We start from the raw sequence: 26,277 nt of genomic DNA, 5'->3' as shown, positions 1-26,277 counted from the left end.
CTGCTGCAGGCTGTGCAGGGCTGCCTTGGACTCTGTTCTTTCAAAGCCTGGAGCACTGACTATTCCTTTGGTCTGTGAGCACCCCATGGCCTTCCCACAGAGCGTGTTTTTGCTCATCTGCGTGTAAGTTAGTTGCTATGGTTTGCAACCAAAGACCCTGACTGATAAAGACCTTGTCCTTTGGAGAGTAATTCCTGTAATGAAGAGCCCATGGATGTCTCTGAGGCACAGTTCAAAACGTCTGTGACTCAAAAAGAAGCCAGAAACTATCTTCCACCAAATCTGTCCACAGAACAGATGCGAATGTGGGGCGGTGCTCTGATTCCACTCATAAGTAAAACCAAAGAGCTGTCAGATTCATCATCAAATATTTTTCAAATTTAACAATATGACAGTCAGCTCAGGAGAGTAGAGAAATACCTTCTCTCTAATTACTGATTGGATGGCTAGGCTGTTGGCCTGTCCTGATGGTGACAGGAAGGATAGGAATGATTAAAGCCTTCCCATCTGATAAGTGAAGCTGGGGTTCCTGGGCCATTAACTCTTCATTAGCAGATTCTCCGTGGTCACCCTGCCCCAAGGGAAAAGCTGCTCTTTGTCAAACTCGCTTTGAGCCTGTATCAAACGGGCACATCTCTCTGCAGAGGGGTGTCAAGGTTGTCTTACTGAGTCCCCATTATACACATCTCCAAGGCTCAAGCTGACAGGAAAGCAGAAGCCTTGAAGATAACATTAAGCTATTTTTCAACTTTGTCTATAACTTTGATACCACTCACATCACAGCTGCAGAAAAACATTCTGTCCCTTTGCAAATAGCTTCCTATCAAAGAGCTGCGTGCTCCTATAGATGAGAAAATCACTGAAGCAAAAAAGCCTGCGGGAGACTGCCCGTGTGCATTCAAAGAGAACACTGGGGAAAGGAAGAGAATTTCTTAAAACAATGTGGGTCTTCCTGACCCCAGAGAAATGACTTGTCTAGGTATTGTTATATTTCCTCCAACTCAGCCACTTTGTCCATGGCATGGATGGATCCTTACCAGGTTGCCATGAGAACCAAAAAAAAAAAAGTTTGAAAGAATCATTATCAGGTCTATTAGTGGCTTCTTTAAAAATATACCTCATCTCTCTACATGTGTTATATGACATCTTGTATGTTCAACATGAAGGAATAGTAACCATTTAAAGCTTCCCAGTAGCACCATGCAATAGACAAGGATGATGAGACACAAACAGGTGAATAACTCACCCCATATTAACACAGCTAGTAAGTTCATGCAGCTCAGGTGAGATAAAAGGTTGGGCTCTTAACCACCAGACAGTGTTGCCCCTTGAAAGCTCTATGAGAAGCTACTTGGAAAGCATGCAGTCAGTGAAAACATTCTTCATCCACCAGAAAACACATGGGAAGCAGCTCGTTCCTTACTTCCTAGTGTTTCTTAGTCTGTTTTCTGTTTAGTGGCAAGGGATTTAGGATGCTATTAAAAATTCCTTAAACTGAAATTGGTCATTCTCCACGTGATCATGATGGAAAATATTTTTTTTGACATGTGTTCCAACTGTCTATTTCAGACTAGTTCTTCTGTGAATTTCTAGGACGTGACAAGTTATATAAATGGGGAGCAAAGCAACCACATCTCTGGAAATGCTAAGCGGTGCTACTTCAAGTACATTCTCATTATTAAGCAAAGTTGCTGCTCACTGCACCCATCAATCTTCCATCCTCTATGCAGACTTCTGCACCGCCTCCCACAGAAGAGAAAATGGGAATTGCTTCAGCCACATTATTAAATCTAAATCGGACAATAACTTGGAACTCTATCGGTGCTACATGGACGACAAAACAATACAGATTCATAACAGTGCTGCCCAAACATTGGCTTAAAGAAATAAACTGATCAGGCAAGCCGGCTATTTTGTCCTTGGAGTTATGTCATCCAGGTCATGGATGGTGGTGCAGACCATGGTTAGATAAACTGGATTTAGATTCTAGAAAGTTGACCTTGGAAGTAGGTCCCACATCTTTCACCCCTTGTGCCCTGCACAGCACTGAGCAAATAGAAGGCATTTTAGATACATATTTGTTTATCTAAAAATAAGTTATTAGCAAATTTTGACATTACTACTTAACATAAATATTTCATGTTCTATATACTAGTTTTCAGAAAGTGGGGAATTAAAAATAATTTAGTGTCTTGAAGGAAGAGGAGCTGAGGGCTTCCCTGGTGGCGCAGTGGTTGAGAGTCCGCCTGCCGATGCAGGGGACACTGGTTCTTGCCCCGGTCCGGGAAGATCCCACATGCCACGGAGAGGCAGGGCCCGTGAGCCATGGCCGCTGAGCCTGCGCGTCCGGAGCCTGTGCTCCGCAACGGGAGAGGCCACAGCAGTGAGAGGCCCGTGTATCACACACACACAAAAAATGAGGAGCTGAATGTGAATCAGCAAAAGCTAGCATGATACTAGGAGGTATGTCCTATGAATATTAAACAGGTAAGTACTTATAGGTGAGGTATGATTATTAGCTTTTGGAAGGTGAGGCTGTTGGCCTAACATATTGGTAAGAGTTAGAAAAAACTTTCTGGGGTGGGGTGTGGACTTGGTCTTGTAGTTACATTGTCACCCTTCCTGGGAGGCTGCCTTGCCCTTGGCAAGATGACATTGTTTGACAGACTATCTAGGGGCACAACTTGGGCAGAAAAAGATGTGGGTTTTCTACACAGGAATACACTGGGTAAAATTCACACAATATCCTTCTTGCAAACCAGAGTCGGCCAGGTATTTATGATTATGTTCAGCTCTAATACCATATTTTAGGAAAAAAGACGACTTCCTGGAATATAAAGGGAAGTCAGTAGGGTTCTCAATAAAGGGATGGAAAAGAGAACGCTGGATAACAGAAATGTCTGGGGCACTTCTAAACTTTACTTTTTTTTTGAAAGGAAAAAGATGACCTATTTTCCCTCCATCCCTGCTGAGGAAAATAAAAAGAGGTAGTAAGCAGAAACGCTGGCAGATGAAATGTAGTTTGACACTGGAAAATAACTTCGTGACAGTTGGGAGTGAGGTGTGTTAGTGAAGAACGAGAGCAAAGTCTGTGGCCAGGAAAGAGATCCGTGGACACAGGCGGCCAATGAACTGTGTGAAATCCACCAGGATGGGCTACAGCACCTCCTCAAAAGTCAGAGAGAATTTCCAGCTCTGCAATCCTAAGAACAGAGCCCTGGCCTCCAGCATTCCCGAGAAAGTGATGAGGCAAACAGAACATCACATGATTCTATTTCCAAGTCACTTCAATTAGGGGCCCAGCAAGTTCCAGGTGTGGTCAATGTCCATTAAGCTATATTCTAGGTTCTTCCATGTGCACTGACTCACTTAATCCTTCAAGAACTCAGACAAGGAAATGGAGACTGAGAGGGGTTGAGTAAATTGTCCGAGTTACACAGGAAGTACGCGGTTGGGAAGAAATAAACGTGGGCAGGCTGAACCCCCATTCCACCCTCCTTCCCCATGCTCCACCATCCCTGAGCACCCCCTGCTCCAGGGATGAAAGCACTACATTCTTCACTCATTAAAAAGGTTACCAGAACACTTGGAATTGTAATAGTGAGTATCTGCTTTCCATCTGGGCAAGAAGTCTGGTGACACCTAATCATCTATTTCCATCCTGGTGCACTGCAGCATTTCATCGACCCTCGGAAAACAGAGCATTTTGGAGGCTCTGCCAGAGTTAGCACAGCCCCAAAGTCCCAATTAGCGATATAGATGTCTAGTTCAAACTTGACCGGACCCAAAAGGCATCTGCTTCGAGGAAGCACTGTCGGGTCACAGAGGCAGGCGCCGGGGTTAACGGGGTCACTGCAACATCACGTCTGTCTGCCTTGAGTGGGGGATGAGGCTCAGAATCCAAGGTGCTGATGCGGAAATGCAGCCGGTGAAACTGACTTTGCTACACCACTGAGCCAGCCTCAGGGCAACTCATCCGTAATGAAGCACGGAAAGGGAGCGACACCCAAGGAGGGCCTGACAAGCTACCTGCCACTGCAGAGAGACGTGCAGAAACCCGCTGACTTGAGCAACCTGGGGTAGTAACTGCCAACGTTCATGGGGTGCTTACGGCCCTGGGCACTGTGGCAGAGAATCCACGTGTATTAATGCTCTACATACAACCTGTGACATGGGCATTATAGTCAGGCCCATTTGACAGATGAGCAAATGGAAGCAAGCCAAGGTTCAGTAACTTGCCCCAGGTTACACTGTCAGTGAGTGGAGAGGCCAGATTACAAACTCCAGAGACCACATGTTAACCTCTGTGCGGTAGGTGTGCCTTCCTTCCCTGCCTTTTTGGGCAGCTGTAACTTGGCAGTGTTTAAGAGGTTAGACACAAGTCAACCAGGCCTGCTTTGAAGCCCAGCTCTGCCCTTTGCAGCTGTGTGATTTGAAGCAAATGAATAACTTCCCTGTACCCCTCAGTGTCTTCACCTTAAAGCAGACAACCACACTACCAAACGTAAAATAGCTAGCTAGTGGGAAGCAGCCGCATAGCACAGGGAGATCAGCTCGGTGCTTTGTGTCCACCTAGAGGGGTGGGATAGGGAGGGTGGGAGGGAGGGAGATGCAAGAGGGAAGAGATATGGGAACATATGTATATGTATAACTGATTCACTTTGTTATAAAGCAGAAACTAACACACCATTGTAAAGCAATTATACTCCAATAACGATGTAAAACAAAAACAAAAACAAAAAAATCCAAAAAAACCAGACAACCACGTTGATAATGACACCTAGGCCTCAGAGGGTGGAAGTGAAGCAGCGACCAATTTGCAGCTCAGATTATCTGTGGGCTCATCTGGTGTGAGAAGCCACCGGGGCTGAGCCTGCTTCTCCTTCCTCTGGATCCTCCAACAGCCGCTCTGACCCCTGCGCCCAGTGTGTGTTTGGCCCCATGACCAAAGTTTGACATCCATGCCACACCACCAAGGGCAGAGGCAACAAGAACAGGCACTGGTGTCACTCCATCCTCCCTGTGGGGCCCAGCTTGCGCTTGTGGTTCCACCTTGTCTCTGCCCTTCCCGCTTGACCTCCATCTTCCCCTCCCGATGGTCTAACCACTGGACTTCAAGCTCCAGCATCAGATGCAAAGACAGCAGCCTTGCAGACACTGATCAACCAGCTCCTACAGTTGTGAAAGGCCAAATCATATATACATGCATGTATGTGTATATCTATGTATATATACATGTGCACATATATCTACACACACACATATATGTATATATGCATGGGTGCACGTGTGTATACATCTGTATCTGTATCTATATCTGTATCTCCAGGTGGTTCCACTTCTCTGTTTGAACCCTGAATGATATATGCTGGATGGGTTGCTTCTGGGATTGTTTCTTGCAGGCATCTATCTCTCTTTCCTTGTCTCTTTTTTGCTTTGTTTTGTTTTTTTGCTGTACGTGGGCCTCTCACTGTTGTGGCCTCTCCCATTGCAGAGCACAGGCTCCGGACGCGCAGGCTCAGCGGCCATAGCTCACAGGCCCAGCCGCTCCGCGGCATGTGGGATCTTCCCAGACCGGGGCACGAACCCGTATCCCCTGCATCGGCAGGCGGACTCTCAACCACTGCGCCACCAGGGAAGTCCTCCTTGTCTCTTGCTTTGACATTTTCACTTGCTTTTCTTACATTTGCTAATAGCCCCTCAGTGGCTAAGAGCCATGGCCAAGCCATCTATGATGAACATGACAATAATAAATAATAATATCCAGTTGCAGCCTCTATTTCCTGCTTGCTTATTTGCCAAACCCTATGCTAACATCTTTTCACACATTATTCTATTTAATCCTTACAATCCAATGGAAGCAGGGTTTTTTAAATACCTGTTTTATAAATGAAGAAATTGAGGATCAGGCAAGCTGAGTAACTCACCTAAGATCATAAATAAGAGTCTATGTGCCTCAAAAACAAAGCTCTTAACCACCATGTATTGCCTCCCACTGTAAGTGATCCATCCAGAACACAAGTCTGGAGCAAAATGCACATTTATATGAAATTTTACCCCATCTTCTTCCAGAAACACGAAAGCACCTTAAAAGGAAAACATAATGTGAGGTAGGATAATTAGGGATAAAAACAGAGCAGAGAAACTCTAGAAAAGAAGTTGGTACCAGGCACCGGTGGGTAGTTGAATTTAAGTCTATACAGGAGATTAAACTCATTAGCATAAATTTCTATGCAAAACCTTTCCCGCAAAATAGGCAACCAAAGAATGAATCAATTTTAAGGCATACTGTCATGTTTTCTTTTAGACTTTGTGTACAATTTATTCTCATAATTGCCAGAAACCACAAGTGAGGCATGGAAAGACTAGGAGGCTTGTCATATATTTAGGAATTAGAAATGCTCTTATATAAAAATAGAACAACAACTTGGGTCTTCTATCATACGGCTGAAAGCCATGCTTGGGTCACTAAACGCTTCTTGTCTCTGGCTTATCACTTAAATAAATGAGGTAGAATTACTAATTAGGCTTACAATGTTATCATAAAGAAAGTTAGGTTCTAAGAAATGAGTTTCCTAAGCCCAGAATGATAAGACCACTATTTCACAGCTCTGACCTACCAGCCATACACAACTCTATTTGCTTCCAGCTTGAGGCAAAAAAGAAAATGAAATGAAGTCAACTTGGTGGAACACTGTAGAAAATCTCTCTCCATCTATGTGTTTATCTCCTATTCCATTCATTTAACATGTATTTATTGATCACTACTTCATGCCACACATTGTTCTAGGCACTGGGGATGCAGCAGTGAATAAAACAGACAAAAATCCCGACGGGAACTGAGCTCACACTCTAGTCAAGCCTATTTCTGAATTTGCAAGGACCTCTTTGTTATAAATATGACTCTAACATACGAACAAGGTCAACTTTTCAATAATAATAACATGCATATAGGTCCTTACAGTTTATGCAAAACACTTTCATGTAACTATAGCATTTATTTGTCAAAAGAACCTGGGGAGTTTGCAAGAAATAAGACAGACCCCTTTAAATGAAGAGACAAATAATAACACATTACCAATGAAAAATGAACAAAGGGCATGAACAGCTATTTCTTCATAAGGAAAAAAACCCAATGACTAATAAACATGGAAAAATATTCAACTTCCTTAGTGCTCAAATATATGCAATTTGTAGCTGAAAGGTAAAAATTTTTACCTGCAAAAGTAACAAAAATCAAAGGGAAAAAAAAAAAAGATTGTACCCAGAGTTGGTGAGGAACCATGAGGATGTAACCACATATGCAGAGAACCCTTAAATGCATATACCCTTTGATATAGTAATTCTGCTCTTAGTAACTCATCCAATAGAAATAATAAAAAATTTGGATTTAAAATAGCAAAAAAAAAAAAAAATTTTTAAACTGTAAAAAGTAATCCAAGTTATAACTAAAATAAAGAAATTATATAGAGACCCTTCTCTGGAGACCACTGCCCCACAGGGTCAGACATCCAACACTGATTAATGGCCCTTTGCAATGTGACATCTAAGGGGCATCTTACCTAAACTGCAGGTACAACTGCACCCCACTGACACGCCAATCACAAACTAAATGTGAGGAAGTGGATATGCATAAACAGGAGTGAAACTATGATTGACAAAACAAACTGGAATTCTGGAACTACTGTTGATTCATCTAAGCTTTTTTTTTTTTCTATAGGTCCTCACTTTATACAAGTCATTTACTTTGACACCTCCCTGCTAGGTAGTAAATCTCTCGTGTCTTACCACTTTGTATGTGATAATGATAATGATATTAATGTTGCTTAAAGTTTTACCATATGCCATGCACCATGTTGAAGGTATTATCTCCTTCCAACAAGGCCCAGAGCTTGGCACTATGACTAGCATATCTACATTACTGTGCGTCTGAGAGGAGACTGAGAATTGAAAAGGTAACTTGTCCAAGGTCATGCAGCTAGTATTTGAGATTTGAATCTAGTGACCCACTTCTGCTCTGAATCCCATGCCCCTTAACTACTGTGCCACACACCCTGACCTTTTACCTTATATTATAGTTATTTGAAGAGTTTTTAAAAAATTTAATCTGTCCAATTAGGTCCTAATTATATAAGGGGAACACATTTCTCACTCAACTTTGAGTATGATATTTTGCACCCAGTTGGCACTCAATAAATGCTTGGGTCATAAATGAACAAAGCTGCAGTTGTTTTGAAGTCATTTCTGACTCCTTTACCTCATTCAATGTTCAATCTTTCTCCTGGTTGTCAGGAGAATTTTTCCTCCCAGGGGGAAAAATGTCTTAAATCAAATTTTTTTTCCCCCATTTTCCTTCCATCATCTTGTTTGAGGCCTTATCCCCCAAGCCAGACTCCACCAATAGCCTCCTGACCATTCTTCCAGACTCCAACCCATCCTGCCCACTCATAACCCTAAAATACTATTTAATCAAGGTTTCCCAACTGATGAGCCCAGGTGCAAGATTGAAACTCTGAGATCCCAGGGTGACCAGGTGTGGGCAGAGCTCACAGGCTAGTCACCTTTGACCAAAAGTATTCTCCCAGGTGACAAGCAGTCCTGGTGCAGGCTGAGGTTGACGATCTGTCTGGACATGAGACTCTCAGTGCTATGGGAAAACTGGGAAGGTTCCAGGCAAACCAGGACAAGTTGGTTTTGCTATATTCTCCTCCCAGTCTCCAAATCCCTTTCTCTTTAGTGCCATGTACTCTACAAATAACTATTTTCTGCTTATGCCATGTAAAAATAGGGAGGTACAGATTTAGATCAATTCAAATCCTCACACAAAGACATTCAATAGCTCGTGCTGCCTAACAGAAAATCTTCTGTACTCAAACTACCATTCAAAGCCCTCGGCAGTTTGGCCAGGACTAATCTTGTCTCCAGCTGCCTGCCACCTTGACCCCTCTGCCCAGCCTCCTGGGTCTCCTGATTGCCCACTGAATTATCTTTTCCATTTTCCCTCATTTACCCCTGACTTCTCCATCTGGAGGGCTTTACTGCCCCCTGTCTACTTATCCAGAACCGTCCCCAAGGATTCAGCTAGGTCAAAGCCCTTTCCCAAGCCTAACCCGGTCTTCTCTGAAGGCTTGATGACCTCAACTCAGGACAATTATTTGGACCACTCATTGGTAGGAGTCAAGCACATGAGACCCTCCCCACTCCTTGAACTGATGTGTTGAGCGCTTCTAATTTTCCTCTTCCAAGAGTTATCTTATCCTTTCCCGTGTTTATATCTTGTCTGTCCAACCAGAATGCAGCCTCTTTGATGGCAGGTGTTACATCTTACATTTATGTCCCTCACAGCACTTAGCAACACTATTTCTTATACAGAGTGAGCACACAATAAATACGTGTTTGTAGGTAACTGGTTAATACTTTCTCCTCCCATCCCCACCATGCGAGGAACTCAGCAACCCTTCCACACAGATAAATGCTCCTTTTTTCTGTGTGTGGCTAAACTGCCTTTTCATTTTTCTGCCTCCAGACTCTTAGCTTTCCTTACATGCCTGGGTAGGAGAATAGAACCAAGAGCAAAGTATAAACATGTCCCTCCTTGGTGATTAAAAAAAAGGGGGGGTGCAGAATCACATTGGGGTGGGGTGGGAGGAGGGGAGACAGGAAGGAAATATTATATCAGAAATGTAAAGAAACCACCTTTAAGAAATTTTGGAGAGACAGAGAGCATTCCAAATATAGGAAAAGAGATAGAGAAGAGGTAGGGAGAAAAGGGCTTCACAGAAAAGAAAAGAAAAGAAAAAAATAAAATGAAGCTGTCTATGTTAGAGTATGGCCAGAGAAACCTGCAGAAAGGCCTGGCACAAACGCCAAGCTCTGTGTGGAGGGGCAGCCTGTGTGACCCCCTCCAGAAAGCCACCTGGGAGGTCACTGCCCAGTCCCAATTACAGGACTGAGGGCAGGCACAGGGAACTGACGGAAAATTTCCTTCAGGCGACATAATCTCGGCATAAAAAGCAATGCTGATCCATTTCCCTTCCAGCCAAAAATAAATCAAGTTAGACAAAGGAAATTAGGCAATAGGTTTAACGCGACTCCAGCTGCAGCTGCAAAATCAACTTAATGTACCTTCACTCTCCTTCCCCAGCTCTCTGCTTTGCACAGCCTGCTCTTCTAGGAGGGCACCGAGTAGGTGTTCTGCAGGCACAGGAAATCTTTTAAATGGAAAATGTCCACTGTCCTCTGGTGTCCAAAGAATCCCCCAGCCAGCAGGATGTGCTGGGAAGTGAGATCCAGGAGTACTGGCAGATTTGCAGGGACCTATATGCCAAGTGCGTACTTGTCACCAAGGACAGAGCACACAGTCTGCTGCCCTGCAGCCCAGCGAGGAAGCTCTGACCTTGGATTTAGGGGTACCCTGCTCAGCACCCCCAGCTCATCACTCTGCATGAACCTATATATATACACATATATAGGTGTGTATATATGTACATATAAACTTAATCTCAGTTTATACATGATAAAGTGGGGAAATCAGGGCCAACATGTATGTTTATGCAAAATATGTGAGGCTGTAACCAGAGGCCCTGATGAATAGGAAACGGTTATATGTCTGTGTTCATGTGTCTTTGTTTGATGCTAATATTCTGTATTTCAGGAGTTAGGGATGCAGTTAGAATAACAAAATAGGTACAAAGCCAGGTCTACAGGTGGATATTTGCTGTGTAACCTCAGGGGACAGGAAGGGATCATAAGCCCAAGTTGTCTAACCCCACTTCCTACCACCCACACCCCATCTCCACATTCCATCCCACTCTGTTAGTGACAGCTGATCCCTGGAATGTCAGACTCGCAGCTCACAAAACAATGACTGCAGCCAAAAAGCAAAAGCCACCACCTCTCCACTAACCCTGCCCCTGCCACCCAAGTAAGGAGTGAGATTATGCCTCACTTTTGTCTTCAGCTGCCTACTGTGGTCTTTGACACATGGCAGGGGTCTAATATATGGTTCTTAATAACTGAATAAATGAATGTGGGACAAGATAAGAGGTAATTAGGCAATAGGTTTAACGCGACTCCAGAACGGGAAGTTCTGCATTTACTTACAAAGAATCGAGCAATTTTATATCTTTCTGCTGGCAAAAATTTGACAGCATTTGATGTAAAACAAATCAGGGACTAGACAGATGTCCTATAGAAACTCTCACACATGTATACAAGGATGTACACACTGTCTGAAACAGTGAAAGACTGGAAACAACCTAAATGTCCACCAGCATAGGAAGATATATAATTAATCATGCTATATTCATAAAATAGAATACGATACAGCAGTAGAAAGGAATGAAACACCTACACACATTTTGACATGGTTAGGTGCCAATAAACATAATATTGAGAAAGTTGCACAATAATATATATGGTACAATACAATCCATATAAAGCCAAAAATACACAAAATATATTTATTGTGTATATATTGTGCTTGGGAATGCACATATATATATATATATATATATAGTACAAACAGGAAGAAAGGCATGGGAGTAATAAACATCAAATCCAGGATCCAAGGTATTTATTGGGGGGAGGGGAGGAGATGGGCTTGGGAAGGTTAATACATAAATGTTAACTGCATTATTCTTTGTGACTTTTGTTTATATTAAATATTGCATCTTTGAAGAATTATGGACACTGTAAATTACTATCTGCTCAAATGGACTTAAAAGTGTGAAACAAACAAACAAACAAAAACCATTTAGCGTAATCCTGTTATCTTAACATAAACACCAGAGAAGGCCCAGTATAAGTTTTTATATTATTGACTGAATAAATGTGATGAGATATTAGAACTCCACGCAATTGCTCACATTTCACATTTTTAACCTACAAATGGCAATTTCATACGGTACATCACAGAAAAAAATATCATAAGGGAAATGCAAAGTTCTGCATTTAGTTATAAAACCAATCAGCCTCACATGCTCCTGCTCTCGTGGTATTACAAGCAGAATCAGATCCAGTTCTGGAACTTGCATCTTTGTAGGATGTGGACAAGTGTGTGTCAAGAGAAGGGTGAGCAGAAGCGTGGTCAGGACATTGGGATTCTGCTAATCATGGACCTAAGGATCCACTGAGGGATCTGAGGATGCTTATCTGGTGATGGGATAACTTATTGGAGCCAGTGTCTTTCTTTAAATGTTTGATTGAATGAATGAATGAACTATTATCTGAGAATGTAGATACATTCCTCATGGCTACAGAGGCCAAACATGTTAGCAGCTGGAAGGAGGGAATTTTTAATGCAACCAAAGTAAGAACATCCTAACAATTACAACCATCCCAGGAAGGACTGAACAGTTTGGTTAGGTAGTAAGTTTCCTAAAACTAGTACTAATCAAGCAGGGCTATAGAGAACTCTGTTTGGGGAGTTAATTGGACTTTGAGTTCCAAAGTCTCCTCTCACACTATGAGAACCAGTGCTTCTTAAGCCTGACTGAGGAACAGAATCCCCTGGTGGGCTTGTGAAAACACAGGTTGCTGGGCTCTACCCTCAGAGTTTCTGAGACAGCAGGCTCCAGGAGGTACCTGAGAATTAGCATTTCTAATAAATTCCCAGCTAATGCTGATGCTACTGGTCCAGGGACCACACTTTAACCACCCCCCCCCTTTTCCTTTTTTTTTTTTTTTTTTTTTTTTTTTTTTTGCCTCACCGTGCAGCATGCGGGACCTTAGTTCCCCGATGAAGGACTGAACCCGTGCCCCCTGCATTGGGAGTGAGGACTCTTAACCACCGGACTGCCAGGGAAGTCCCAAGAACCCCTGTTCTTAAAAAAAAAGGTAAATTAGCTTACATTAAGGTTTTTTGTTTTTGTTTTGTTTTTTGAGCTTTGTTCAGGCCATTAGAAAAGACTGTGCTTCCCTAAATTACTCACTGCCTCCAAATAGACTTCCAGTTGTCACCGTCTTCTAAAGAGAACAATGCATAGTAACTGATGCTTTCTCCAAAGGCCTTTGTAGGAAGCCATGCTCTTTGCTGTGCTTTAAGAATATAAGGACGGGGCTTCCCTGGTGGCGCAGTGGTTGAGAGTCTGCCTGCCGATGCAGGGGACACGGGTTCGTGCCCCGGTCCGGGAGGATCCCATATGCCGCGGAGAGGCTGGGCCCGTGAACCATGGCCGCTGAGCCTGCGTGTCCGGAGCCTGTGCTCCGCAACAGGAGAGGCCACAACAGTGAGAGGCCCGCGTACCGCAAAAAAAAAAAAAGAGAACATAAGGACACTGGGATTCTTTTCAGGTACTGATACTAAATTTCCCTCCATCCACTGCGGGTCCGGAGCCTGTGCTCCGCAACAGGAGAGGCCACAACAGTGAGAGGCCCGCGTACCGCAAAAAAAAAAAAAGAGAACATAAGGACACTGGGATTCTTTTCAGGTACTGATACTAAATTTCCCTCCATCCATTTTCATTCCATCTTCTGGCCCCTCCTTAACCAAGGGTCCATGTTTTTAAGATAACTGGCCAGAATTAGAAATGAGTCTGGGACCAAAACACAGAGTCGTTTAACCCACAAAAGGATCCAATCTGGCTTAAGCCACATTCATGGCCAGGCCAGGTCTGGCAATGTTACTGGCCACTGACTCTGGAACGTATCCTTGTCAAGTACTGCTTTGGGGAAGGAGAAGGAAGAAGTGCCAAGAATTCTTTTTTTTTTCCAACTCAGAGGGAAAAATGTAAAACCTGGATCTTGAACGTGTTTCCGAAGCAGATAAACAAAGCCCAACCAAAATTTTAAAATCACATTTGTTCACTGGCCCGAGACAATTAATACCTGGTTTAGTCACTCAATAAATAATTATTGAGCTGCTATATATTCCTGGCACTGTTTTGGTACCGAGGGATACAGCTGTAAATAAGACAGGCAAATGCCAAAGACAGAAAAATTTATAACATATGTCAGGTAGGAAGAAAAATATAGCAGGTTAGAAAAGCCTATGCCTTTCATACAACCACCATCCCTTGGTGCTCTTTTGTTACCCAAATCCTAATGCTTAAAATAAACTATGCTTACTCTGGCAAAGGCAAATCGTCAACGATAGAATATGGGCTACTGTGGTCTGTCCCTAAGCCGCTTTTCCTGTATCATTTGAAGAAAATTGCAGCTATTAGTAGTGAAGCCCTTGGAAATCATTTCTAGTTCACTTGAAAGGTTCAGCTGCATAAGAACATGTTTAAATAAACAACCTGGAATAAATAGTGGTTAAAATTTCACCCGTATGTAATCAGCAAGCTAGCTTTTTTCATGCATAGCCCAAAACTTTTTTTAAAAGCAAATGTCTTCTGAAGGTCACAAAACGGACCTTAGGTGGTTTGTTGAAACTGTTTCACTGCAAATAATTTTTCAAAGGAGTCAGCTCTGGGGGCACATGAGTTCTGATTTAATCAGGTTATCTTAGCCTAAAGAACCCACTAAGCTCCTTAATTTTAGTCATTCTTGCTGCAAGTTGCAGGTGTGTAAGAAACACAAGAGATGGAGCTTTTACATGAAATATAATTTTAGTCCTGTTTGGTCTGAAGTCATTACTGCTTTTGAATCACAATTATAGTTAATAATAGCTCCCACTTATTTGATCAATTGACCATCTACTGCCACTGACCACCTACTACTACTGAGCACCTACTGCACGCCAGGCACTACTGAACATTAATTATGTACCATGCGTCTCGCATATTTTGTTTTTATTTCATTTATTATACCAAGCATTTTACGTACACTATCTTAAACACAACAATGCCATCAGATAAATGTCAATCATCATCATCATCCCTATTTTACAAATAAACAGACTGAAATTCAGAAAAATTAAATAACACTCCCAAGGTCGCATCCAGTTAGTATGTGGCAGACAGAGTAGGAATTGAACCCCAAAGCCTTTCTCTTTACGCTCTGGTTCTGCTCCTGCCCCCAGCAGCTGAGAAGGTGGGCTGGATTTTGTGTGGATTAGCAAAAGTCATTTATTCCTCAAGAAACTTTGCTATCATTTGCCAGAAAATTGTCAAAATTACTCTATAAATCTATGGTAACTACTATGTGGCAGGTCCTCGGATAGCTGTGCAAAATCAGAGCCTTGGTCAACCTTCACCTGACGCCAGGCTACCCCCATGAACGTCTGCAAGACAACACGGTGAAAAAGCATGGCATAAATTGTCTTCATGTCCAGCCACGCACATGGTACAAGGCCTGGGTCTCTCTCCCCTCCTCCCACATGATGCGATGGTGTGGGTTTGGGGACTGGGAGAGGAGTGAGTTATAAACAGTCTTAGAAACAGGCATTAAAAGCAGAGTTTTCAGGCTGACCAACATTTACAAGCAGAGACACGGTAGTTGTGTTTATGTGCCTGTGTGTGAATGCGTGCTAGCATGTGTGTGTGCAAACGCTTCTCTTGAGAAGGAAGATGATAGTGTACAAATTAGTTAAATGATACTCGATGTGCAACTTCAAGGGAAAATGCTTAGTAGCGTCTGTGAAATAGTCACTGATAACACAGCTGTAATAATCAGCCACAGTCGTCATCACTATTCACCAAAGGGCACCTTACTCCCTATTTCTTCTTTCTCCCCACATCCCACACTCCCCACTAGCCAAGGATGAAACAGTCATTCTTCTCCTTTTCACACACAAGGCCCTCCCTCTCTAGAACTCAGAGGGGCACTTTCATTAAGCTGCAAGTCATTACTCGTCTCTGAATATAGTTAAATTCATTTATCTCTATCTTCAATGAGAAAGGGAAGGAAATTAAGCAGGAAAGACAGCACAATGCCTTCAAGAATGGTGTATTCAAGGTCGAAGCCTGCCATAATTGAGTTAAAAATAATACACGAAAATAACTGTGAGCAAAGTATGCCTGCTTTGCAAAATACAGTCCAGCCTAGAAGTCTTCATTAAATGTTCCAGTGCACACAGTGTGTTAGTGTGCTTGAGATTCTGTGAGACACCCTACCGCTCATAAATACTGAAAAGGGACAGTTGCCATGGTAACTAAGTGCTATTTAATGAATACAGAAGAACGGAAGCTCACAGGATAGTCTTACATTGCCAGAACATGAGTTATTGCTGCTGCTATAGGCTTGCAAGTAACTCACATGCCATCTTCTCTAATAAGGTTTTCAACAAGTTGACCAACTTGACTGGTCTCTGTATTTACCACATGATACCACAAGATTCTGTCTTGACACTACATGAAAATCATAATACTGATTTCGTCCTCCTGACTCTAAGCTCCAAGATATCCTACAGAAATGGGCCAAACATTTACAAAGGCAATGTGTCCTTAAATTTCAAGCTCTGACCCAAGTAGTGATGTGTTAGGGCACATAGCTCTGTCACAAGCAATAGGCACTGGCTCAATGGGCCGTCACACTCAATACAGCAGACTCTTTTGACTTCCAAAAAAGGTGAATGCTCCACATGCACCAAATGCAGTTTGTTTTGATTGTGCAATGACACAGAAGAGCTATTGCAGTTGATTTTTGCAGGAACTTTTTACAGGCTAGTAACGTCTTAGGTAACCTTTCAACAGGGTGTCCAAACCTTCTCTACAGACACCCACTCTCAATCCTCTCTCAGCATCCAGCACCACATGTCAGATCCCTCACCCTGGAATCATCGGCTTTTTATAAATTTAAAAGAAAAAGAAACATTGCTGCACTGCCGGTCTTTCCCTTGATCTCCTTCAGCAACTTTAATGCAGTCCATTTTTAAGGTTACAGATTGTGTTGCAAACATACTTCTACATGCCATTAATAAGTAATGAGAATTAAAAAAAAAAAAAAAGAAAGGAAAACATCTACGTTCCATGAAGCCAAATATCATTAGCAAACGCATCTATCCTCCAGAGGCTGGCTTTTTCTTGCATAACCAGAAGCTTGAATGGCCTGGTTGGGTCCCTTGGCTCAGTGTGGGCTGTGGGCGCCCCCTTCAGGCTCTGGGGTGAAATGCACATTGCTGTCATTTGACATACTAACTAGTCAGCAGAGCAATTAACTGCTTTTGCTAAAAACCTTTCAGGAAATTTCGAAGGAAAATTCTGTTCAAACTCTAATGTTGTGGTCAGACAGAAAGCCTTCACATCACCATCCTTTAGCTAATATTAAAATTAGACTGGTAAAATCAAAAGGAGTATCTTGCAAGAAAAAAAAAATCCTACAGATGTATCTATTTGTTCATTTGATTAAATGATGCTTCTTCACTAGACGAGCTCTCTTTAAAACTGCCTGTGTCTGTAACGAACAAGATTAAAACTGGAGATAGGCAGCCCACGACCTCTTCATGCTCCAGTCCCTTTCCACAGCCTGAACCTGTTCTTTCTGCTTGTCATGCCTGGCCTTAACTGCCTCCACCCAGACCCTGCTACCAATGCCTCAGTCTACCTCACCTCCATGTTTAGCCTTGACTCAGGGTCAGAAGCCTCATTTCCTCTCCGCTCTACTGTGACCCTAGGTCCTATGCCAATGACTGCACTAGTGCAAGAATGATCTTTCCTCCCTGGGCTTCCATGGCACCTTGTTTCTGCCTCCCACGTGATATCCTTAACACATTCCTACTGAGGCTGAGACCCTTTGACTTTATCTCTTATCTCCTCTCCATAGACTGTCAGCTTCCCAAAGGCAGGGCCTGGCTCTTGTACAACCTTGACCCTCATGCCTGGCTCTCAGCTGTGCTCCTTGCTGACTGAATGAAAGAACCAGGAAGATAGCTCTCTGTTAACTTCATTTTCTTCTCTTATTTATTATAAGAGCTGCTTAAAAAGCTAATTGTGCCCCAACCTCAAAAATGAAGGGGACACAAGGAAAAGAAGGCCCGTGAAGCAGTTTTCTTCTTTCCTTATAGAATCCTTTCTCCTTTATTCATCTTCATTCATTTCAACAATTATCGATAACTTGCAATACGTTAAAAGTGTAAGGAAGGGCTTCCCTGGTGGCGCAGTGGTTGAGGATCTGCCTGCTAATGCAGGGGACACGGGTTCGAGCCCTGGTCTGGGAGGATCCCACATGCCACGGAGCAACTAGGCCCGTGAGCCACAACTACTGAGCCTGCGCGTCTGGAGCCTGTGCTCCGCAACAAGAAAGGCCGCCATAGTGAGAGGCCCGTGCAACGCGATGAAGAGTGGCCCCCGCCTGCCACAACTAGAGAAAGCCCTCGCACAGAAATGAAGACGCAACACAGCAAAAATTAATTAATTAATAAAAAAATAAAAGTGTGAGGAAATGCTATTCTTCTTACTTTTCCTCTCACTATAATTGTTGCTGAATAAAATCTTTCCAATTTTCCTTTATGTCATTTCTTTACTTTTCCTCAGCTTTACTGAACTGTAATTGACATATAGCATTGTGTGAGTTTAACGTGTTGATTTTTAAAAAAATAGTTAATTAATTAATTAATGAATGGCTGTGTTGGATCTTCGTTGCTGCGTGCGGGCTTTTTCTCTAGTTGCAGAGAGCGGGGGATACTCTTCGTTGCGGTGCGCGGGCTTCTCATTGCGGTGGCTTCCCTTGTTGCGGAGCACGGGCTCTAGGTGTGCAGGCTTCAGTAGATGTGGCTCACGGGCTTAGTTGCTCCGCAGCATGTGGGATCAAACCCGTGTCCACTGCATTGGCAGGTGGACTCTTAACCACTGCGCCACCAGGGAAGTCCCTAACATGTTGATTTGATACACACTTACATATTGCAAAATGATTACTGCCAAAGCACCTCCATCATGTCACATAATTACCATTTCTTTTTTGTGGTTAGAATATTTAAGATCTACTCTCTTAGCAACTTTCAAGTATATAATAGAGTTTATGCCATGTCTTAATCACATCAATCTTCCATACAGTGTGGAACCTGTATCCTTCTCACTCACCCCTTCAACATTTATTGTGTTTCTACTCTGTGCTGAACTGGGTCAGACTCTGGGGTTGTAGAATCAATTAAAACATAAAACAAGAGCATAATTCCCCACTCCTTAAGTGTGGGCTGTGCATAGTGACTTCCTTCTAAAAAGTACAATATGGAAAGGGGAAGAAACGACTAATTGTACAGTGGAGAAAGCAGACGCAGCTGATCCAGGTCAACAACGACAGTGAGAAGTCACGTTGATAGTAGGTACCCTTGAAAGGTTGTGATGAAAATAGTACTTTGCCTCTGTGGTCTTCCTCCCCAAACCCGTAACCCCAGGCTAATAACGTCAAAAAAAAGGAAATAGACATTCTGCAAAATACCTGACCAGAATTCCTCAAAACTGCCAAGGTCATCAAAAATAAAGTCAGAAACATACAGAACAGACTTGTGGTTGTCAAGAGGGAGGGATGGAATGGGAGGCTGGGATTAGCAGATGCCAAGTGTTATATACAGAATGGGTAAACAAGGTCCTACTGTGCAGCACAGGGAACTATATTCAGTATCCTGTGATAAACCATAATGGAAAAGAATATAAAGAAGAACATATATGTGTGTGTGTGTGTCTGTGTATGTGTGTGTCTGTGTGTGTGTGTGTGTGTGTATAAATGAACCACTTTGCTGTACGGTAGAAATTAACACAACATTGTACATCAACTGTACTTCAATAAAAATAAGAAAATCAAGTCATAAAAATTCTCAGAGACCAGAGGAGCCTAAGGAAACATGATGACTAAATGCCATGTGGTGTCCTGGATGAGATCCTGGAATGGAAAAAGAATATTAGGCAAAAACTAAGCAAGTCTCAATGTATGAACTCTAGTTAATAATACCATATCAAAACTGGTTCATTCATTGTAGCAAATGTATCAGAGTAATGTAAGATAATCATAACGGCAACCCACTGTGGGGCATTTGGGAGTCTCTGTGCTAACTTTGCAACTCTTCTGTAAATCTAAAACTATTCTGAAACAACATGTTTATTTTAAAAAATGGAATTAGACTTCAAGAATGTTAACGAGGGAGAAAGACAGTGAATAAAGGCTGTGACACAGCGTGGTCGGTGGGCGTGCGGCATTCCAGAAAACGCAGTCTGCGAGGCGAGGAGAGGCAGACCCTCACAGCGGCGGGGTAGTGGCTGGGGACAGGGGGAAGCTATGGGTGACACGCGGACAGTTAGCGAAGGCTTAAAATATTGTCTCGCACCAGACAGGTCCTCCTTGAGGTCATCAGCATAAATTTTGGTCAGGAACAGCCAGCTCAGATGAGCAACTTTCTCCTAACAAGCAGGCCAAGAGTAGAGAAGGCTGGTGCTATAATCGACCTGGATAAGGGATCAGCATTCAGTTTCTGTCAAATTCTCTCTTTTGATATGAACTATGATAAATGCACTTTCTCCTTGTTCAAATATGTATTCCTTTTCAAAGGTGAGGGAGAAATGAAAACACTAACTGTCCGGTCTAATTCCTAGCAAGGTGGAGAGCCATGGGAAGGCCATTCCCTGTGGATCTTCTTTTTAACCCTACACCTGGGCATCTCCAGTGGTACCAGCCTTAGTCTCCTCCGCTGTTGTAAAGTCTGAGGACAACACACCAGCTCAGGTGTAAAGCACTGTCTTCCTTAGACAACTGGACAAAGAAAAATGACCTGAACTCAAGGTTGTGAATAATTCACTTCCTTTACTTACCACATATATTGTTGCTTGGAGGATATTTATAGGCTGTGATTATGTCTCTTTGAGTCATGTTTTCAGACTATATAAATTTAGACCACTCTCTCACCAGTGTTAGCTACTGATTTCTATAACATTCTTTGTCCTCCTTTTCCTAGTCAGTTGTTTCAGAATAGCCCTTAATGATCCAGATGTTTAGTTCTTATTCTTTTTTAAGATCTATATATTACCTGCTTAATTTCCTTCATTTCTAGCCTAAGAATAACTAACTTAAGGTCAAGCTAAAAAGCCTCTGTGCTTTTAAGTTTCTATCACTTTTGCTCATCGGTTCTCTAGTATTTCTTATATAATATCTGTCCTTCAATTTGTAACAGTAATGATATCATAAAATTAAATATTTACATTTTTATATGTGTCTTTTAGGAAGATGATACATATTGGCATGTGATTACTAGCGCTGAGTCTTCTCTATTGATGTCTGCTTATTGTGTATAACTAAGCGCTAAGCATAAAGAAAACCAGCACAGCCCAAGAGCCTGATGTGTAGATCCTGTTCCCAGCTCATCAGTGCCAAGCTGGAGAAGCCAGGCATGTCATTTAAGGTCTCTGAATGCCCATCCACTCTCTCATCTGTAAAATGAGATATTAATAATTTTTTTGCCTACTTCAGAAGGTTTTTGTTACAATCTCATGAGAAATGCAAAAATGTTTTGTAACCTTAGAAATTACTAAGGTTATTTTATATTTATCTAGTTTGGCTGGAGGCAGATGAACCACAGGATTCTATTTCTCTGACTCTCAGAGACTTTTGAAAAACTGGAGACCTTTTTTGTTTTTTTCTTGTTTTAATGTCCTTTGAAATACGGAGAAATATTATCTTTACTTGGGAGGATGTGTTGAAATGATCTAGCCCTCTTTGGATTTCTTTGACTTATATCTTGCTTCTGCAACACTTTAAGAATTTTCTCTAAGCCACCGTCAGAATTTTTTGCACTATCCTTCATCTTTTTCAGTGCGAAAACTGCAGAATGTGAGAAATGGGATAGAAGGGGTGGTTAAGAGGAGCCTCCATAGAATAATGAATCTGGAAGAACACAGGCATACCTCGGAGACAGGGCAGGTTTGGTTCCAGAGCACTGCAATGAACTGAATATCACAACAGAGCCAGTCACATGGATTTTTGGTTTTCCCAGGGCATATAAAACTTACGTTTATACTATACTGTGTCTATTAAGTGTGCAGTAGCATTGTGTCTAAAGAAACAATACACATACCTTAATGAAAAATTATTTTATTGCTAAAAAATGCTAACCATCATCTGAGCCTTCGGCAAAGTCCTAATGTTTTTGCTGGTGGAGGGTCTTGCCTGAATGTTAATGGCTGCTGACTGATCAGAGGGGTGACTGCTGAAGATTGAGGTGGCAGTAGCAATTTCTTAAAATAAGACGATAATAAAGTTTGCTGCATTGATTGACTCTTCCTTTGATGAAAAAATTCTCTGTAGCATGCAGTACTGTTTGATAGCATTTTACCTACAGCAGAACTTCTTTCAAAAGTGGAGGTAATCCTCTCAAACCCTGCCTCTGTTTTAGCAACTAAGTTTACAGAATATTCTAAATCCTTTTTTGTCATTTCAACACCTTCACAGCACCTTCATCACGAGTAGATTTCATCTCAAGAAACTACTTTCTTTGCTCACACATGAGAAGCAACTTCTCATCCATGAAAGTTTTATTATGAGAGTGCAACAATTCATTCACAACCTCAGGCCCCACTTCTATTTCTAGTTCTCTTGCTATTTCCACCACATCTGCAGTTACTCCCTCCACTGAAGTCTTGAACCCCTCAAAGTCATCCATGAGGGTTGGAACCAACTTCTTCCAAACTCCTGTGAATGTTGATATTTTGACCTCTTCCCATGAATCACGAATGTTCTTAATGGCATCTAGAATGGTGTATCCTTTCCAGAAGGTTTTCAACTGACTTTGCCCAGATCCATCAGAGGAACCACTATCTATGGCAGCTATAGCTTTATGAAATGTATTTCTTAAATAACAAGACTTAAAAGTTGCAATTACTCCTGATTCATGAGCTGTAGAATGGGTGTTGGGTCAGCAGGCATGAAAACAATATGAATCTTGCTGTGCATCTCCATCAGAGCTCTTGGGTCACCAAGTGCATAGTCACTGAGCAGTTATATTTCAAAGGAATCTTTTTCTGAGAAGTTGCTCTCATCAGTGGGGCTTAAAATATTCAGCAATATCCACAGATGTACTGTCATCCAGGCTTTGTTGTTCCATTTAGAGAGCACAGTCAGAGTAGATTTAGCATAATTCTTAAGGGCCCTAGGATTTTCAGAATGGTAAATGAGCATTGGCTTCAATTTCAAGTCATCGGGTACATTAGCCCCTAACAAGAGAGTCAGCCTGTCCTTTGAAGCTTTGAAGCCAGGCATTGACTTTTCCTCTCTAGCTGTGGAAGTCCTAGATGGCATCTTCTACCGATATAAGGCTATTTCATCTACACTGAAAATCTGTTGTGCAGTGTAGCCACCTTCATTAATGATCTTAGCTAGATCTTCTGGGTCACTTGCTGCGTTACCTTGTGCTTTTATGTTACGGAGATGACGCCTTTCCTGAAACCTCATGAGCCAACCTCCGCTAACTTCAAACTCTTATTCTGCAGTTTCCTCACCTCTCTCAGCCTTCATAGAATGGAAGAGAGTTAAAGCTCTGGATTAGGCTTTGGTTTAAGGGAATGCTGTGGCTGGTTGGATCCTCTATCCAGACCACTAAAACTTTCTCCGTATCAGCAATAAGTCTGTTTCACTTTCTCATCATTCGTGTGTTCACTGGAGTAGCACCTTTAATTTCCTTCAATAACTTTTCTTTTGCATTCACAACTTGGCTAAGTGTTTGGTGCAAGAGGCCTAACTTTCAGCCTATCTCAGCTTTCAGTTTGCCTTAATCATTTCTAGCCTTTGATTTAAAGTGAGAGACATGAAACTGTTCCTTGAACACTCAGAGGCCACTGTAGGGTTATTAACTGGCCGAATTTCAATATTGCTGTGTTTCAGGGAACAGGGAGGCCCAAAAAGAGGGAGAGAGATGGGGGAACAGCTGTTTGGTGGAGTAGTGAGAACACACACAAGTTCACCATCTTACAGGGGCTCAGTTCGTCCCCAATTACAGTAGTAACATCAAAGATCACTGATCACCACAACCAATGTAATAATAATGAAAAAGCTTGAAGTATTCCAAGAACTACCAAAATATGATGCAGAGACACAAACTGAGCAAATGCTATTGGAAAACTGGTGCTGATAGACTTGCTCCATGCAGGTTTGCCACAAACCCTCAGTTAGTTAAAAACATGGTATCTGTGAAGTGCAATAAGGTATGCCTACGTAGACATCTGTTTACTACAACATAACCCTTAATAGACTTTTAATAAATGCCTATTCAGTAAAGGTAGAAGGTCTTATTGTATCCCTGTCTGCACACATATGCGTGCATGCACACACACACACACACACACATGCAATGTTAAAGTATGTGGGATTTTCTCCATTACAGCTGCAGAGTTTATGAAAAACAGAAATCAGGATGCAGGTGTTGTCTGTGCCAACATCCTATAAGGAGAAATTAACAAAGCTTCAGCTTCTATTGAATACTTTTCTGAACTGGTGGAATCAGCGAAACCTGCGATACTCACATAGAATTATGGAAATTGGAAACAAAAAGCCGGAGTCTACTGGGAATGACAGGCTCAAGATGAACTCAGCTGGAAAATTTGGCTAACTAAAAGTGACATCCTTTGTGCTGGAATTTTTCTATCTGGAAGCTGTAAAAAGGCTGTAATTATTTCGAGTTTTCAATGCAGCCATTTTCAAACTAAGTCTTTCCTTTTTTTCATTGCTCTGCACCTTTCCTCCATGTGAACTCAGGTGTTTGCCAAGCACTGAAGTAGGAAATTCATACTGGTTTTATACACACATGCATTTCCAGGGAATGGGAAGCAACACAACTTTTGCATTCTCTATGCCAAGGAAAACAAAAGAATGTTTGTACATCAAAACCTTTATCTTGTGCATAGACTCAAAATACCTGAGCCTGGCTAAATAAATCACCTAATAAGAAATGGCTGATTAAGGCCAATGAAAATTTCTTTGCTTTTTCTGTGCTTTTTCTCCATGCAGAAGCCAATACAAAAACTTAGACTTACCTTGTGGCTTTTGGGTCCCAAATCACAATGTCAGCATCTGAGCCCACAGCTATTTTTCCTTTTCTTGGATACAGATTAAAGATTTTAGCTGCATTTGTGCTGGTAACTGCCACAAACCAGTTTTCATCCATTTTGCCACTGTGCTGTAAAACAATTCAAGGAAGAAAACACATTCCTTTTTCTGATAAATGATAAAACACTAAAAATCTCCTGTCAATCAAAGTACAAGGATTTTATCTCTTAGAACCAAATAAAATTGCACCTAATTTCTTATATCGTGAAGCCAAACACACCTGTGAATACTGATAAATCTTAAACAATCATAATGATAATGATGGGGATGAATGGGGTTATATATGGAAGCCTGAAGATAACTTTTCAAAAACCTATCAGCTTAACAAAACAGCCCCGTTAATTTTTCCCATTCTTTCCAAAATCACACAGACAAGAGCTAAATATTGGTAACAATATTTCTAATTCTTGTTTAAAGTTTACTACCACCACCTACTACATTTATAATCTGGGCCTAAGATTTATGAGATGATCATGTAGACATTATGTGGAATATTACAGAGTTAAAATAAGATAGACCTATAATTCAGGTGACTACGCTTTTAGAAATCAACTAAGAGGTTCAATTTTGTGCTACTGAAATTTACATGAACAGTCATGGACTGTCTGCTATAAGGGATTTTAATATGGACAAACTTCAGTGGGATGTGATCCCTCTAAAATGATTTATTTTTAAATGTTGAGAATTTATCCCTATGTACATTTACATGGCAAGAGCATCCTTAAGGTTTATTTAATTATCAAAGGGTCCCCATCTCATAAAAACATTAAGAACCATGTCCTGAAAGTAATTTTCCCCTAAGTAAACCATCTGAATGTTTCAGAAAATAACATAGGCTCCTGTATATTATGAAGAAGTATCCGATCACTTTAAAGCCATTTATACACTTTATATATTATGAAAATCTGCTGTAATGAAGGTACTCATTGTAATTCACACAAGTTCAAAGTGAAAGGTTGGACTGTTATCAAGAAAGTCTAGGCTTCCAGGAAGATGGCGTTAAGAGTAAGACGCAGAGATCACCTTCCTCCCCACAGATACACCAGAAATACATCTAGACGTGGAACAACTCCTACAGACACCTACTGAACGCTGGCAGAAGACCTCAGACCTCCCAAAAGGCAAGAAACCTCCCCACGTACCTGGGTAGGCCAAAAGAAAAAAGAATAAACAGAGACAAAAGGATAGGGACAGGTCCTGCACTAGTGGGAGGGAGCTGTGAAGGAGGAAACGTGTCCACACACTAGGAGCCCCTTCGCGGCCGGAGACTGCGGGTGGCGGGGGGGTGGGGGAGCTTCGGAGCCGCGGAGGAGAGCGCAGCCACAGGGGTGCGGAGGGCAAAGCGGAGAGATTCCCGCACAGAGGATCGGC

General features: G+C 42.0%; 1 protein-coding gene across 1 annotated transcript in view; it reads right to left on the bottom strand.

The window, feature by feature from the left end:
* The window catches only part of DPYS (dihydropyrimidinase), an 85,136-nt gene that overhangs the window by 19,487 nt on the left and 39,372 nt on the right, over positions 1-26,277 (bottom strand). The window contains exon 7 of the mRNA XM_007446546.1: positions 24,834-24,976. Coding sequence (XP_007446608.1) covers positions 24,834-24,976 — 143 coding nt within the window. The remainder of the gene's footprint in view (positions 1-24,833; positions 24,977-26,277) is intronic.

The sequence above is a fragment of the Lipotes vexillifer genome, unplaced genomic scaffold, assembly GCF_000442215.2.
Source record: "Lipotes vexillifer unplaced genomic scaffold, Lipotes_vexillifer_v1.1 scaffold327, whole genome shotgun sequence".
In the NCBI taxonomy this organism is placed as follows: domain Eukaryota; kingdom Metazoa; phylum Chordata; class Mammalia; order Artiodactyla; family Lipotidae; genus Lipotes; species Lipotes vexillifer.
Note: the sequence above shows the minus strand (reverse complement) of the source record. Positions and strands in the feature narration are given on the sequence as shown.